We start from the raw sequence: 15,412 nt of genomic DNA on the forward strand, positions 1-15,412 counted from the left end.
AACCCAACCCGTTCACCCCTCCACGTGCGGAAATACATAGTTCCCGCTGACTGGCGCTGCTGCAGCGCCGCCAAAAATGGCCGTTTGAAGTTCGCAAATCGAATGTTCGTTCACAAGAAATACCTCAAGTATACCATTGCAACGATGGTTAAATTTTAGTAGCTGATATAACTTAAGACATATTCACTTCGGATAAGAGGCATTAATTGCCTACCACAGACGTTTTATAGTCGCGAATAAGCGTGACTAAGTTGGTCCCGCGCATCCCTAATGGCTGGTCCTATAGCCCAGCGGCAACTGTACGCGGGCTATAGTTACTAGAGCTGGCGTTACTGCTGTACTACAGACTGAGACTGTACTACGTACTCTGCAAGTTTGTTGTTTATTCTCTCACTCAGTGCTGCTTCCCGGTGTTGTGAAATGTTTTTGGCATTTGCTGATATAATTAATTGATTATTACTATATTAGAGAAGAAATCTTCATGACACTGACAAGTCTAGTAATAAATGCCATGATTTGCTAGTCTGCCAATGTGAACGAAACGTTTCGAGGCAAGAAAGGGAGTCTAACTGCTGATTCAATGATCCCCTCGAGAGGTAAATTGTTTCTGTGTGCAGGCGGAATCTTTTTAAGTGATACAATTACAAAGTCAGTGGCCGCCATGAGCAGGGGGCCACTCTGCACAGTGTTATAACGCAATATAATGTAGGAATGGAATTTCATATGGCTGCTGTATAGAGGTGGCCGTTCCATCAAGGTGGCAACAAACGCATGTTTGACCGTATAGTTTAGCCATACCAAAGCTACTAAAACTGGTCATGACGGGAAGATTTCGTTCGTGATACAGCTCTTCTAAAAAAAGGCATGTGGATGTACTACTGACAATAAACATTGTAAACTAGTTTGCTCATACTGTAGTGTACACTTTAAGGTGAACATGTGACTTGCTGCACTCACCTGCATATTTGAGCAATAAGGTGAAGAAAATCTAGTTTCTGTGTATTCCCGGCACGTGCTGTTGGCGAGTCACACATGAATTTCACGTGAGTAATGTCAAACTTTATTAGCAGTGCTCATTGTGCTTTCAGCAAACCAAGAGTGCATTTCAAGTAATAACATGGGAAGTGTTTTTCTTTGTTTATGTAGCAAAGTGAAATTCGGCTAGACTCGTTATGGTTAAAAATATAATGGGCGAAGTGTGATTTGTGTGATCGTAAATTTCTGGAAAATCAGCTAGTCCTGAGTGTGTTTAGATAATATGCTTTGTTTATATAATCGCAACTACATAAACACATTAGCACAAGTTTTGCGATTTTCATGGTAGGGTTTACACGATTGACTGTGTTTCCAGTGGTTGCCGCAACCAATCTGCTATTTTATTTTCACTATCCCCAAAATTTTCAGGGCTGCAATTTGTCTGTCATCACCATCATCATCTGTGTAGACCTCTACTCTGTTGTTATAAAACACATCGCTGTACCGTAGCCCGTAGTAATCACCTTTGTGATTCAACATACTTATATTGGGCACATTGTACTTACGTACTTTTTAGCCACAATTCACTTGTTAAAAAAACTGCATTTGTTAACAGTTGATCATAAACCATAGTTCAGTGTCTAAAAATACATGTTGGCGATGTAAGACCGATACTTTAACATAACTAGCTTGCCTTCGTTACAAGTTACCACACATCATGTAATTTCACTACTCTGTGACAAATGTTTGCCTTAGAGAACAACATTCGATTAATCACAAATGAAATTCAGCTTGTCTGTGTGAAATATGTGACATGTAGGGGAAGGCATGAGACCGAATTTCTATAATGAGGAACTCGTCTATTGGCAAGCAATCGTCGCATAATGTCATTAGCACCATTGTTATGACATATATGCACTCAGAACTACATAATAACAGGAGCGAAAAAAACAGCTAATAATAATACGCAGTGGCTACCCGTCCGGTCATCCATTTCAAAGCTCAGCACCGATTCCCAAATCCACATCACGATTAGGCCATGCCCCCTTTCAAATCGTTGATTTTACTGGATTTACTATTGCTTCAAAAGTTACAAAAACACATTTTTTTGATAAAATACCTAAAGGTCAGTAATATTATGGTAAAAACTGATTGATTATTGTTTTTTATTGTACAGAAAAATATAGTTGTGCTTCACATAAGAAAATATATGACCGGACCTAGCCTGGGAGCTGGGCGTCCGTTAACGGGACGCGTAGTCATGGCCATAATAATAAAGGTGCTACAAACAATGATAATAACACGAGGTCTTGTACCAACGAGAACTGCCACGACTGCCACAGCATCTCACGCCGTGCGTCGATTTCGACGTACGTTCGACGAGGATTTCGATTGGAATCGGGACAATTGTTTACAGGTTTGTCACATTTTTTACAGACAGCGGGGTGAGACGATTTTTTAACAGGTTTGTCAATTTTTCACCGGGCAGGCGGGGTGAACGATTTTACGAGGTTTGCAAATTTTTACAGGGGCAGCGGGGTGACGCATTTAACAGTTTGGTGACATTTTTACAGGACAGCGGGTACGATTTTACAGGTTTTGTCAGCATTTTTACAGGACAGCGGGGTACGATTTTAGCAGGTTGTGTACACATTTATTACAGGGCAGCGGGGTGACGATTTCTTACAGGCGTTTGTGGCAGCATTTTTAAGGGGAGGCGGGTGACTGATTTTACAGAGTTGTTTGTCAGCATTTTTAGCAGGGCAGCGGGGTGCCGATTTTTACAATGATTTGTCACAGTTTTACAGGGCGGAGGCATTTTACAGGTTTGTCACATTTTTACAGGGCAGCGGGGTGACGATTTTACAGGTTTGTCACATTTTTACAGGGCAGCGGGGTGACGATTTTACAGGTTTGTCACATTTTTACAGGGCAGCGGAGTGACGATGAGTAGTGCAGCCTCCTCCGCGGCTCCCGCCGCTCAATGATGAAGTGTTCGCAGATCGATGTGATGGCGTGCACAGTGAAGCTAGAGGGCGAGGACAAGGATCGCAAATTCAACGCAGGTTATTATTATTATTATTGTTATTATTATTAAATCTTTATTGCGTGTAATTCAAATACAAATACATGTACTGAAGAGACAGACAGTCTTTTTCATGGAGAAAAAATCTGGTAGGTGCAATAGTGTTGAGCAGTTAAAATAATAATAACATTTCTGAGTGATACAGTAAACAGTACATGTATGGTACAGATGACAAGTACGCCGGTCTCGCTGTTTGTCTGTGCGGAATACGATTATACCATCAGGTTGGGCATCACCGGGCGGCTCTGTTATACGCACTGTAACTACTGTGCTGGCAATGTAACGTGGACAGCGTAGCATGAGAGGGGCGTAGCTAACTAAGTAATTTTGCCTGAGGTGTGGTGGGGGGGGGTAATGCCAAGTGCATTTTTGTGTTCTGGGCAGTTGACCGTGGGCAATTCTCCACTGGCTATTAGTCATCGTACGGTAGCTCCATTTGTCTGTACGTGTGGTGGGGGGGGGACCTCCCTCTCACGCTATCTTTGGTCCGTGGCCTCGGTTATGCCGTTTCATGGAGTATCCTAGTGACAGCGTACATCATGCTATGGCGTTATACAGTGTTACATGCTGTGGCGTGACATAATGCGCGCAATGTAACGTGGTAACGCCGCGTGCGTCCACCATGGCACAGCTGTTCGAAGACGTATCGTCACACGTTATGCACGCGTTCAATTTGACAGCGAATAAAGAGCAACCTCATGAGAGCGGGTCGCTGCCAGATGCCTCTGACTCGCTACAGAAACCCGACTACTTCCCCAAACAACGCCACCGGTGGAACACGAACGAGGTGAGCATGAATAACGAGTGTCTCGACTAACGAGTTCCGTAATCTCAGTTAAAAATATTCCGTAGTCTCTGCATTTAAATGCTGGCCTTGGATGTGTGTCGAGCGTGTTATAAAAGCGACTATAGAGCGTGTGAGTTATTTAGGCGCGATGTTGGTGTGTGGGCACCCGTGTGAGAATTTGTGATCATAGGCTGTTTAACATTTAATTTATCGTTTATTCTCAGAATGCCGGATTGGTTTTTGCACGTGTTTGGTTGCGTTTTGTAGCAAGTCAGTTATGTGTGATCATAGGCCGTTTAACATTTAATTTAGCGTTTATTCACGGAATGCCGGATTGGTTTTTGCACGTGTTTGGTTGCAATTTCGCGACCGTGTTATAAAACCGTATCAAAATAACCGAGGTCCGAGGATGTGAATTGTGATGTGTGTTAATGCCTTTCCCTAGGCTTCTAATGCAATTAGTGGGGATGTGAAGTCAGTTATTTTTAGGATAGACCAGGAGTGCATAATATATATATATATATATATATATATATATTATATATATATCATATTTCTATATTATGCACTCCTGAATAGAATTGCGAAATAATTTTTCTATTGAGTTTGGTTGCTACATTCAGTATTTATAATGAAACCTTGGAATGGGTAATTAAAATATCTGGTAACTGTATTATATTTCCATTCAGGCCGTGAGACTACATGCAATGAATGTCCCCTGTGTACATGTTTTCGTATAATGAGCAAATGTGTAATCTTAAATGCATTAAGGTGAATTAATGAGGCTCTCTAATAAACGCACGCATCGTTTTTATTGAATAGCGTGTTTCGGAAAAGCTACACATAGCGTGTCGATTTTCGTTAGGGTATTCGAGCAGAAGAGTGGCTAGAGATTCTGTTCACGGTCTGCAGCATCTAAGTCATGTTTTATCTCAGTCACTGGGGAAATGGTTCAAATATCACTGTGCGTGCGTGTGTGTGATTATAACAGATTGTGACATATTTTCAGGAAGTTTCTGCCTTCCTGAATTGTTTCGAGAGTCATCGGGATTGGTTGACGTCGGACGTCCGCCTCAGGTAACCTATACGTGTGCGTGCGTGCGTGCGTGCGTGCGTGCGTGCGTGCGTGCGTGCGTGCGTGCGTGAGTGCGTGTGAGTGCCATATTATGGACGTATATAATTTATGAGCCACGTGGGCATTAGTAGGGAGTGGGCTGAACGAGTTAACCTCATATTCGGTAAATGCTCGGTCATTCCAATGGGAAAAATGTGAGTAATGTCTAAAATTATTGACAATTCCAATGAAGTAAGTAATGTAAATGCGTAATATCCGTACTGATTGAATAGAGTCGAACCGGTCATTATCACGCGACATCTTCTAAAAAAAATGTGTCTAATGTCTAAAATTATCGACAATTACAATGAAGAAATGTCAGAAGTGTGTGATGTCTACAACGATCGATCACACTTTGAAGTGAATGGTTGAACCGGTCCTTGTCGTGCACCGTCTTCTAAAAAAATATGTCTAAAATTATCGACAATTACAACGAAAAAATATAAGTTTGTAATAAGTGTATAATGTAAGTGTAAATGTAAGTGTGTAATGTCTACAGCGATTGATCACTCGTTGAAGTGAATGGTTGAAATGTCTTCAGGCCCAAGTCTGGCTCGATGCTCCTCTACAACCGCAAGGTGTGCAAGTACCGGAAGGATGGCTACTGCTGGAAGAAGCGCAAGGACGGCAAGACCACACGAGAGGACCACATGAAACTCAAAGTACAGGGAGTCGAGGTACGTGTTACGACGTGTTACGTTTACGGGTTACGACATGGTCAGGCAGGGTCGGATGAAGTTGAGGTAGTCTAGGGAGCTGAGGTTGGGTCGGATTGCGTGTGGCGGGAGGGGGGGAGTGTGTGGGGTGGGGTGAGGCAGGAATGGGTGAGATGCTGGGGGGTTGGGTCGATAGTAGTAGTCCATATGCAGTGGTACTATCAGGAGTTAATAATGACAAATTATTAATTTGTTATTAATTAATTATATTATTATTATTATTATTATAATTATATATTAATTATTAAAATTATTATTAATTAGTTTGTCATTATTAACTCCTGATACTATCCTCTATTCTCTGCCATGCTCTCACTGATGAATCCTACCACAAGTTCTATTTTCCATGACTGATGAATCCTACCACAAGTTCACAACCATCGCCCATTCACTACTATATCAGCACCACAGCGTTGTCGGCTCCGGCTATAAGGCAGGCACATGATGAGGCGTTAATCTCACTAATTGTCGTTGATCGTTCCGCGTGTAATCGGCGGGGGCGGATGCGATTCGCCGTCGGTAACATACGGGGCTAACTAATGTGTCTGTCGTCATCGTTGCTTGCAGTGCATATACGGATGCTACGTGCACTCTGCCATACTGCCAACCTTTCATCGCCGCTGCTACTGGCTGCTGCAGGTGAGGTGTACTGCGTGAGATACGTCACAGCTCCGATGATGACGATCATGTGAGATGAGTCCAGTCCTCCGGAGAGCAATCGTCAGCGCGTTTCATCATTCTCTCTCGCGCGCGTTGAATTTTTGAAAACGAGTAGCTACTTAAATGGTGGCAAAATAACTGAGAGACAGAGTAGGTGCATGGTCACGCGTGGTCACACGTCTAGACATGTAGATGTAGTCATATATGTGTGTGGAGTGGAAGCCTGGACAGTCTCTACAGGATGCGGCTCACGGCTCCGCTGCACTACCCCCCCGATGTGGGTTCAATCGCCTTACGATTCGATGCCACAGAGCTGAGATATTATACGTTACCGACTAATCTGGACGCCTAGCGTGATGTCCGATCGTCATTTTCCGTGATATTTTTGAGATTATGATGAGATTACGTACTGTTTCTGGGATTGTCGGTGACGGATGTTGTTTTTTCGGTGTTCGTTCAGAATCCGGACATAGTGCTGGTGCATTACCTGAACGCACCGTTTGAGCAGGACAGCAAGCCGTGCGTGCTCTATGGACTCAACTATTACCTGGACAAGCGGCAATGGACGCAGGAAGAACTTATCTCTCAGCTGAAGCCAATGTGTACGTCGTAGTCATCGCGCAGTAGTGTGTAGTGTTGTTGCATATGCAATGTGTACATGGTAGTAATAGCGCATAGTCTAGTGGCGTCAATCGGTCATATATGCAATGTGTACGTCGGCGTAGCAACCGCACATGTTCTAGTGTCGCCGTATATAGCAATCGCGAATAGTCTAGTGTCGTATGTATGTGCGTTTGCTTCTGTTGTGTGCTCTCGCGTTGGTTAATCAATTTAAGATGTTAGCATGAAGGATAGAATGAATAAATTCGCCACGTTATTATTCTCGTGTTGGTTAATAAATTTAAGATGTTAGTATGAAGGGTAGAATGAATAAAAGTACCACCTTGTTGCTCTCCTGTTGGTTAATAAATTTAAGATGGTAGTATTAAAGGAAGAATGAATAAAAGTACCCGTTTGTCCCTGTTGTGTGACACTATATAAACACAATATCTGAGCAGGTATGAGCAAGTGAATGCTGCCTGTCGTTAGTTTACCGGTTTTTAGACGTCGCCACTCTAACGTGTTACAGTTTCCCAATTTTGCGTGATGTGCTCTCATGTTTTTTTTATGTTCTTCACAGTTTACAGTGAAGATCAGGTCGATATGAACAACGAAACGGAGAAAGCGGTAAGTAAGTGATTATCTCCATAACTGCTTTCAACACGCAAATAACAAAACATTCGTACAGATCCATACGTAGCTAGAGTTGGTCTTTTGTTTGTAGGTGGCGCGTGCCATTATGAGATGTTATTCTATTTGCAGATGGCGCGCGATCACGAAATGTTCTTTTGTTCGCAATCTGCACAAGATTACAAGTTGCTATTTCGTTTGCAGACGGAGCGCGATGACAAGATGTTCGTACGTTCTCGAGCGGCCCACGATCACAGCACGTTCTCTTGTTTTGCAGACGGCGCAGACGATTGACGCCATCGTGCAGCAGCTGCTGGACCGGCAGAACCACAAGGCTGCGTGCACGGCAGACTGTACCTGCCACGACGCGTCGCGCCGCGACCGATGTCCCCGCCACCGCGCCCTCACGCCGAAGATCAAACGCTCCAGCCCGCCGGTGGCCGCCGTTACCGCGGCGACAAACGGCGGCTACGCGGCCGACATGAATGGCCACCAGGGGGCGCCGATCGTCATCGACGTGTCGCAGCTTCGTGGCGAGAACGGCGTCGTCGTCGTCAACGGCGACGGAAGCAGCGGCACGCAGACGCCGACCGCAATGTCGCTGAAGGTCGCCAACAAGTTGTCGTCGGCGACGGCGACGACGGCAGACGCGCGAGAGGGCGCCACCAGCAACGGCGTGTACAGCAGCGGCGGCCACATCTACCATCTGCCGCCTGGTGACGTCTTCGGCTCCGGTGCTGACACCTACGTTGCAAAACAGACTGAGTGGAGTGCGCCACCGATGACACAGAGCCACCTGGTGACGAATGGCATGGGCGAGCTGTACGGTGGCGCCGCCCTGGCGACGGCCGGCGACGACGACTTTGGGCAGAAGGTGAACGGCGTCGCGGACTTTCATGGAGCGGACGATCTCTTTGAACTCGACATGCTCCACGACTTTCCCGACTTCCTCCAGTCGGACGACTACCACCAGGCGGCGCTGGCGCACCCGACTCTTGAGACGGTGGTCGGCACGGCGACGGAGGTGTTCGACGGGGGAGGGATGCCGGATGGTGGCGCCGCCTCTCGGCACGATGTCATCAGCGACTTTTCGCCGGAGTGGTCGTATCCAGAGGTTCGTTGTTTTTTGCATTTTTGGGGTTTCATGTTGCTCTGCAATCTTTGTAACGCGCGTGTTTCATTATGTATTCGCATAAATTTGCACGACTTTTTTGTTCGCTGTGGCGTAATCGTCCCGCGAAGTACTAATTATTCGAGAAAGCGTTTCAGTCTGCTAGTGTATCCAACTGTTTTGTTTTTGCTTTGTTTTTTCTTTTGACATTTTGGCTTCACGAGCAAATTGGAGTTTTTATCTCCTTACCCTTCATTACCCTAGCTTTTTTGTTTCAAAAAAAGCTGGATGGAGCTGCTGCAAACGAAAGCTAACAAAGAGTAAAAGTTATGTGCTAAGCAAAACGTGTAAAGAAAATTAGGACAATCTTTATCTTAAAAAGCAATGTGCTTTCATTTCAAATTGTAAATAATAATGAGAAAAAATAGGCATTATGTTCCAAAAACACGTACTAAACATAGCATACATACAACTAGGCACTGTTTTAAACAATAAAAGAACTTGCTGCATGTCATAGATGCGTGTGCGTGTGTTACATGCGTGTGCGTGTGTTGGCAGGGAGGAACCAAGGTTCTGGTGACGGGGCCATGGTACTCGCAGACTCTGCCCTACACCTGTTTGTTTGACAGCATCAGCGCACCTGCATCGCTTATACAGAGTGGAGTTCTTCGATGCTTCTGTCCAGGTAAGCAAAAGTAATGCAGTCCAATAGTCGCATTTCGTATAAATACTTACTGTTACTTTCTTTCAGTTATCCTTCTCGGACTTCTTATTCTTTCTACTGTGTTGTGTCCTAAATTAACTACTGACTAAGTGGTAAGACCTGGTTGTTAGACTACGATATATGCATAGTTACGATTACTGTATTATCGCATATCTGTAATTACTGTCACAAAACGAGCGTATTCAATTTAACCTCACGTGACGGTTACTCATGCTACCTGTCTGCCTGCCTCTCTGTCTGCCTGCCTCCCTGCCTGCCTCCCTGCCTCCCTGCCTCCCCCCTCCCTGCCTGTCTGTCTGCCTGCCTCCCTGCCCACCCGTGTGCTATAACTTGCTGACTATGCGTGTATTGTTGTCTGCCGCAGCACATGAGCCGGGCCTCGTCACGCTACAGGTGGCCTGCCTGCCTCCCTGCCTCCCTGCCTGCATGCCTGCCTCCCTCCCTGCCTCCCTGCCCACCCGTGTGCTATAACTTGCTGACTATGCGTGTATTGTCGTCTGCCGCAGCACATGAGCCGGGCCTCGTCACGCTACAGGTGGCCTGCCTGCCTGCCTCCCTCCCTGTCTCCCTTCCTCCCTGCCTGTCTGCCTGCCTGCCTGCCTGCCTGTCTGTCTCCCTCCTTCCCTGCCTCTCTCCCTGCCCACCTGTGTGCTATAACTTGCTGACTATGCGTGTATTGTCGTCTGCCGCAGCACATGAGCCGGGCCTCGTCACGCTACAGGTGGCCTGCGACAGCGTCGTCATCTCCACATCCGTCGTGTTCGAGTACAAGGCCCGCCCCTCCGCCCTGCAGCCGGCCAATCACGAGCAGTGGCTCTCCGTCGACGGTTCGTGTTATCAGTTCACGTCGATTGACGTTGCAGTGATTGATTGATTGATTGATTGATTGATTGATTGTTTGTAAGAGAGATTGATCATGTCAATGGTTTGGCATCGATGCATTATTGGGTCACGTCAATCGATGTTGCAGTGATTGATTGGTTGATTGATTGATTGAGAGATTGATTACGTCTGGCGTCGTTACGACACTTCCCTCTCTATCTTTCTGGGCAACCCACCCCTTAAATACATTTGGAAATAATGAAATATGAGCTTTAATACTGGATAATCTAATAAGATAGGATAAATATAGGATAAGATAATATATAGGATAATTTAATATAGATAATAGCTGATAATCTAACGGTAATCAATGAATCTAATTCGGATTATAAAATTGTATCTTATGGCTCATGTTCGGATGTTGTATCTCGACCTTACCGTTGTGCAAATTGAAACCCAACTTGCATGTGGCCTTTCAGTCGAGCTTCATTCTAATCTCTCGTGTTTGCTTGTTGTTTCTATAGAGGACAGGTTCAAGATGTCCATCCTGGAGCGATTGGAGCAAATGGAGAGAATGCTTGCGAACACTAGCCAAAAATCTCAGAGAGCCCAGCAGGTAACGCGGTGCTGCGGCGACGCCAAATTCTTCGACTTTCAGGTCGATTCTGTTAATTACACAGTTTATTATTTGTTTATGTATATGTTATAATTTGTATATTATAGTATTAAAAGTGTAATATACAATACACATTTATAATGTAACGTTGAATTAATGTTCGATATGAGATGTAGAAATGATGAAGAAGGAATCCAAACTTGTGTATTAAACTGCATAACTTTAATATCTGTCACATCTCCTTGCACACAGTGTAGTCACATCTTGCACAGAGAGACAAAGAAACGCGCACATGCGCGTAAGCGTGTGTGCTTACTCCTGCGACCACAACCAGACTCCTCGACTCCTACATCTCTCCCTGTCTCTTCAGCCTACCACACATCTGTCCCCCACATATGTCACTAACCCACAGCCCTATGTCCCTACGCTCATTTCACAATGACCCTAGAAACGCCCGACCTAAAACACGTTTACCATTCTTCCTATAACATCAATGTAGCCGCAACAAGATGCGCGACGCTCTGTCTACATAGATTATCACTAAAACAACCCCGAGTCTAGCCGCACTCCGCGTCTCTAACTAACTTATGTAACATTTGTAAAACATGTTACAATAATGTATATATAATTATATAATAAGTATTTATAGTATAAAAAAATTATCTGTTTATTTTTTGCATAATTAGTTCTGTTAATACTGTTGCTTACAGTAGTTAATTACAGCCAGTAATAATTATAATTATTATAGTGCCTTATATATGTTTATATGTATAATTTATTAATAACAATAATAATTTATAATAATAGTAATTAAACAGTGGTTAGTAATTACAATATGTTTATTTATTACATTGTGAGATATGTTATTATTGTCACTGCTAGTAGTTACTGCTTCAATCGGTAGCTACTGTCAGGGAGTCTATAATAGGCTATAGGGGGGGGGGGGCTATTATAGACTCCCTGCTACTGTCTAGGCCCCCCCCCCCCGCTGTAACACGTGTGTGGTGTGTGCGAGAAGTCGGTCACAAGTTCTTCTCCTGCGTTGTTTCACTTCCGAGTGTGATTCCGTTCAACGTGAGCACGTTATCGTTGATGACCCACGCGGTGAGGTATCATATGCAAGGGGTGTGTGAAGTCAGTTCTTCTCCTGCGTTGTTTCAGAGTGCGATTCCGTTCAACACGAGCACGCTGTCCTTCGAGGATCGGCTCGTCTCCTACGTTCAGCGCGCGAGCCAGCGACCGTGGCTGAAGCCAACGCAGATCCAGTGTCTGCCGCGCACATGCCGCGGCATGAACACCCTGCACCTAGCCACCGCGCTCGGCTACACACGCCTCGTGCAGACGCTCATACGCTGGAGGTAAGACGCGCGCGCGGTGGGCGCGGAATTACGTCGCGCGACGGAGGAGCATTGTCAATTATCGTTGTCGTTATCAATTGTTGTTGGTCGTTGAAATTATCGCGATCTTCAATGGAGGTTTACGGAGTGGATCGTCTGCATCATTTGCTGCGTTTGACGTGCCGATTGCGTTGCTGACATTGTAGTCGGTTCTCGTGTCGGTAGTGTGACGATCGTATCGTGTGTCTATATCCGCCGGTGCGTACGTACGTTGTATTGGGAGTGAATAATGACGGGATTGTTTTTCGTCATTCACACCCGCCTGTTGTGATCATTCACGTCCATGCCAGGGTTAGCCAGGGCTCTACATGCGACAGTCGTGAGTTGTTGTTGTTGTTGTTGTTGTTGTTGTGGAGGCGCGACCGTGATTGTTGTCTCTGCTCATGGCAGGTGTGAGAGTCGTGAGTTGTTATTGTTGTTGTTGCGGAGGCGCGACCGTGATCGTTGTCGCTGCTCATGGCAGGTGTGAGAGCCCGAGCATCGTACTGGACATGGAGGTGGATGCGGTAACCGGCGACGACATGATGTGCACTCCGCTGGTAAGCTTCATAGATGCCCTGCATACGTAATCATGTACACGTGTATGTGTGTGTACGTGCGTGCGTGCGTGCGTGCGTGCATGTGTGCGTGTGTGTGTGCGTGTGTATGTGTGTGTGCGTGTGTGTATGTTTGACACCACAGTCTCTCTCTATACGTAGATGTGGGCGTGCGTGCGTGCGTGCGTATGTAGATGCACAGAGATTTGACTCTGCATTCTTTCTCTCTGCGCGTAGATGTGGGCGTGTGCGCTGGACCACAAGGACACGGCGTTGCTACTCTACCAGTGGAACAGCGCAGCGCTGAGCGTACAGAACGCTGCGGGACTGCTGCCCCTCGACGCGGCCCGCGGCCACGCGTCCAGCCGGCTAGCCGACCAGCTAGAGAGCATGGAGGTCGCGCGCGTCAGCTGTAACTCACAACACATGGTACGTGTGACGGTGACGACGACGATGATGGTGATGATGATGATGATGATGATGATGATGACGATGATGATGATGATGATGATGATGATGATGTTGATGATGACGACGACGATGATGATGATGATGATGATGATGATGATGATGATGACGATGATGATGATGACGATGACAACGATAATGAAGATGATGATGACGACGACGATTTTGATGAAGAAATTTATATATTTATATTATATAGTTATATATGGTAGTTGTATATTAGTATATATGTATACACTATACCATACGCTTCCATCACGCACCTTGCAGGCGGCGTGGAAGGACGTGTCGTCGCCCGCGGCAACGCCGACGTCCACCCGCTCCTCCTCGATCACGTCCGACGACGCTCTCATGGCCGTCGCGTCGCTCTACCACGACGAATCAGACGTCAGCGACTCAGACGCAAAGAAGATGGCGTCCACCGCCGCCACGTGGCCCTACGCAAAGTCTTGCGACACCGACGAGAGATGGCGCCACGGGTCGCGGCACGGCCGGCTCTGCAAGCGGCAGTCGGTCGAGGGGCCGGACGAGATCAGGAACGACTCGTCAGCGAAGCAGCGTCGCACGCCCTCTGTTGAGAGAAAGCTGCAGAGCGGCGGCGGCAGCGTGGATGCAGCAGACAAGCCGGCTGAGGCGTGAGTACAGACAGCGAATGCGGGCGTTGCTATGGCGACCGCCGCGAAACGTTGGCAGACGACGTGCGAAAAAAATCGCAGCTCGATGACAGTGAATGTAGATAAAAAATGTGAATAAAAATCGGATATACTTTGCAGGTTTGTGTGTCTGAGTAGTTTAGTCTTTGCAGTTTAGTCGTGTGTCTGAGGTATCGACAGTGAATTTGACGTATTGGACTGTGGTTAGTTGCAGCAGTTGCTTGATAGGTTCACACCCACCACCAATGCAACTATTACAGCCAGACACTGTGCTATAGACTGTGTCTCATGAGCAAGGCAATGTTTCCAGAACCCGCCCAATGCCGTTCAAGTTGGGGAATGCATAATGAAACGTCTAGCGAATTAAATCCATATGAACTCCATACTGTCGAGTAACCATTGACATCATTGCTTTTACTCCAGGGCCCTCGCCTCTCCACTCTTCATGGACGTTGACCCTGATGACTCATTGCGTGGTTACCATGACTACAGATTGGGCAGGGATGAAGATCAAACCTCGCTCCTCATGGATACAGGTATATGTTCCTCTGACGCTCGTATCGTGGTTGAGTTCTCTCGCATGGGTGAAAGTCAGACTATCTGTCATGAGCGTGTAGTCTAATTTGATAGACTGGTGGCCAAATCACCAATGGCGGTGAGTTCTGGTTCAAACTGTGAGTGTCCGAGAGCACCTAAATATCAGGCGCCCCTTTTCAGAAACAAAATTTGTCTTAGTCTTAAAATTAACTTTGTCCCCTGTTACCTGTTGACTTTGTTAAACTTTGTTACCTGTTGACAGCAGTAAAGTAATTAGTTTCTCATACGCAGTGTATAGACGTCACGTCTACGAGAAAAAATTAACCTTACGACTGACAACGGGGCCTGATCTTGTCCTGTTAAAGCTTGCATTTTTTAACTGCGAGTCGCAAATTCAGACTAATTCAGATTGAAACCTATTTAGACTAATATAAGGAATTTAGACAATATCTAACTCCGCCCCGCCGCCATCTTGGCGACGGCGGCCATCTTTGCAGACGCCGACACGCTGTCGAGCTGCAGCCCGCTCATCGACGTCGTCAATCTATCCGACGACGAATGCGAGAACGTGGCGCCCCCACGCTCGGTGGCGGACGAGGGTGGCGGTGGCGGCGGCGGCGGTGGGCGCGCGGGCGACCAGCGCGTGCTGACGCTGGCAGAGCAGATCATCGCGGCGATACCGGAGCGCATCAAGAACAACCTGCACATGAGCGACGTGGCGGGAGCGGACGACGCCGGGTTCACGCTAGACAGCCGCCGATACAGGTACGTGTGCAGGGGGAGGTGTGTTCGTGCATCCCTTTTGATTTCTCCATCCTTTTATCCTTCCCTCTCTCCCTCCTTCAAATCTAAGCTCCTATTTTACCATTCTCTACCTCTCTTCCTCTCTATTGCTCTCTCTCTCTCTCTCTCTCTCTCTCTCTCTCTCTCTCTCTCTCTCTCTCCTCTCTCTCTCTCTCTCTACCTATCTATCTTTCTTC

General features: G+C 46.3%; 1 protein-coding gene across 1 annotated transcript in view; it reads left to right on the plus strand.

Annotated features, from left to right (window-relative positions):
- Positions 1–15,412, plus strand: part of LOC106807231 (calmodulin-binding transcription activator 1-like) — a 30,272-nt gene that overhangs the window by 4,851 nt on the left and 10,009 nt on the right. Inside the window, exons 2-18 of the mRNA XM_014809519.1 lie at positions 2,907–3,041; positions 3,742–3,848; positions 4,858–4,925; positions 5,504–5,639; positions 6,246–6,317; positions 6,799–6,940; positions 7,519–7,565; positions 7,846–8,682; positions 9,238–9,364; positions 10,096–10,230; positions 10,750–10,841; positions 12,003–12,199; positions 12,702–12,777; positions 13,012–13,203; positions 13,513–13,877; positions 14,319–14,431; positions 14,930–15,197. Of these exons, the coding sequence (XP_014665005.1) occupies positions 2,960–3,041; positions 3,742–3,848; positions 4,858–4,925; positions 5,504–5,639; positions 6,246–6,317; positions 6,799–6,940; positions 7,519–7,565; positions 7,846–8,682; positions 9,238–9,364; positions 10,096–10,230; positions 10,750–10,841; positions 12,003–12,199; positions 12,702–12,777; positions 13,012–13,203; positions 13,513–13,877; positions 14,319–14,431; positions 14,930–15,197 (3,056 nt within the window). The 5' untranslated portion in view covers positions 2,907–2,959. The remainder of the gene's footprint in view (positions 1–2,906; positions 3,042–3,741; positions 3,849–4,857; positions 4,926–5,503; positions 5,640–6,245; positions 6,318–6,798; positions 6,941–7,518; positions 7,566–7,845; positions 8,683–9,237; positions 9,365–10,095; positions 10,231–10,749; positions 10,842–12,002; positions 12,200–12,701; positions 12,778–13,011; positions 13,204–13,512; positions 13,878–14,318; positions 14,432–14,929; positions 15,198–15,412) is intronic.

The sequence above is a fragment of the Priapulus caudatus genome, unplaced genomic scaffold (genome assembly GCF_000485595.1).
Source record: "Priapulus caudatus unplaced genomic scaffold, Priapulus_caudatus-5.0.1 Scaffold202, whole genome shotgun sequence".
NCBI classification, from domain to species: Eukaryota; Metazoa; Priapulida; class Priapulimorpha; order Priapulimorphida; family Priapulidae; genus Priapulus; species Priapulus caudatus.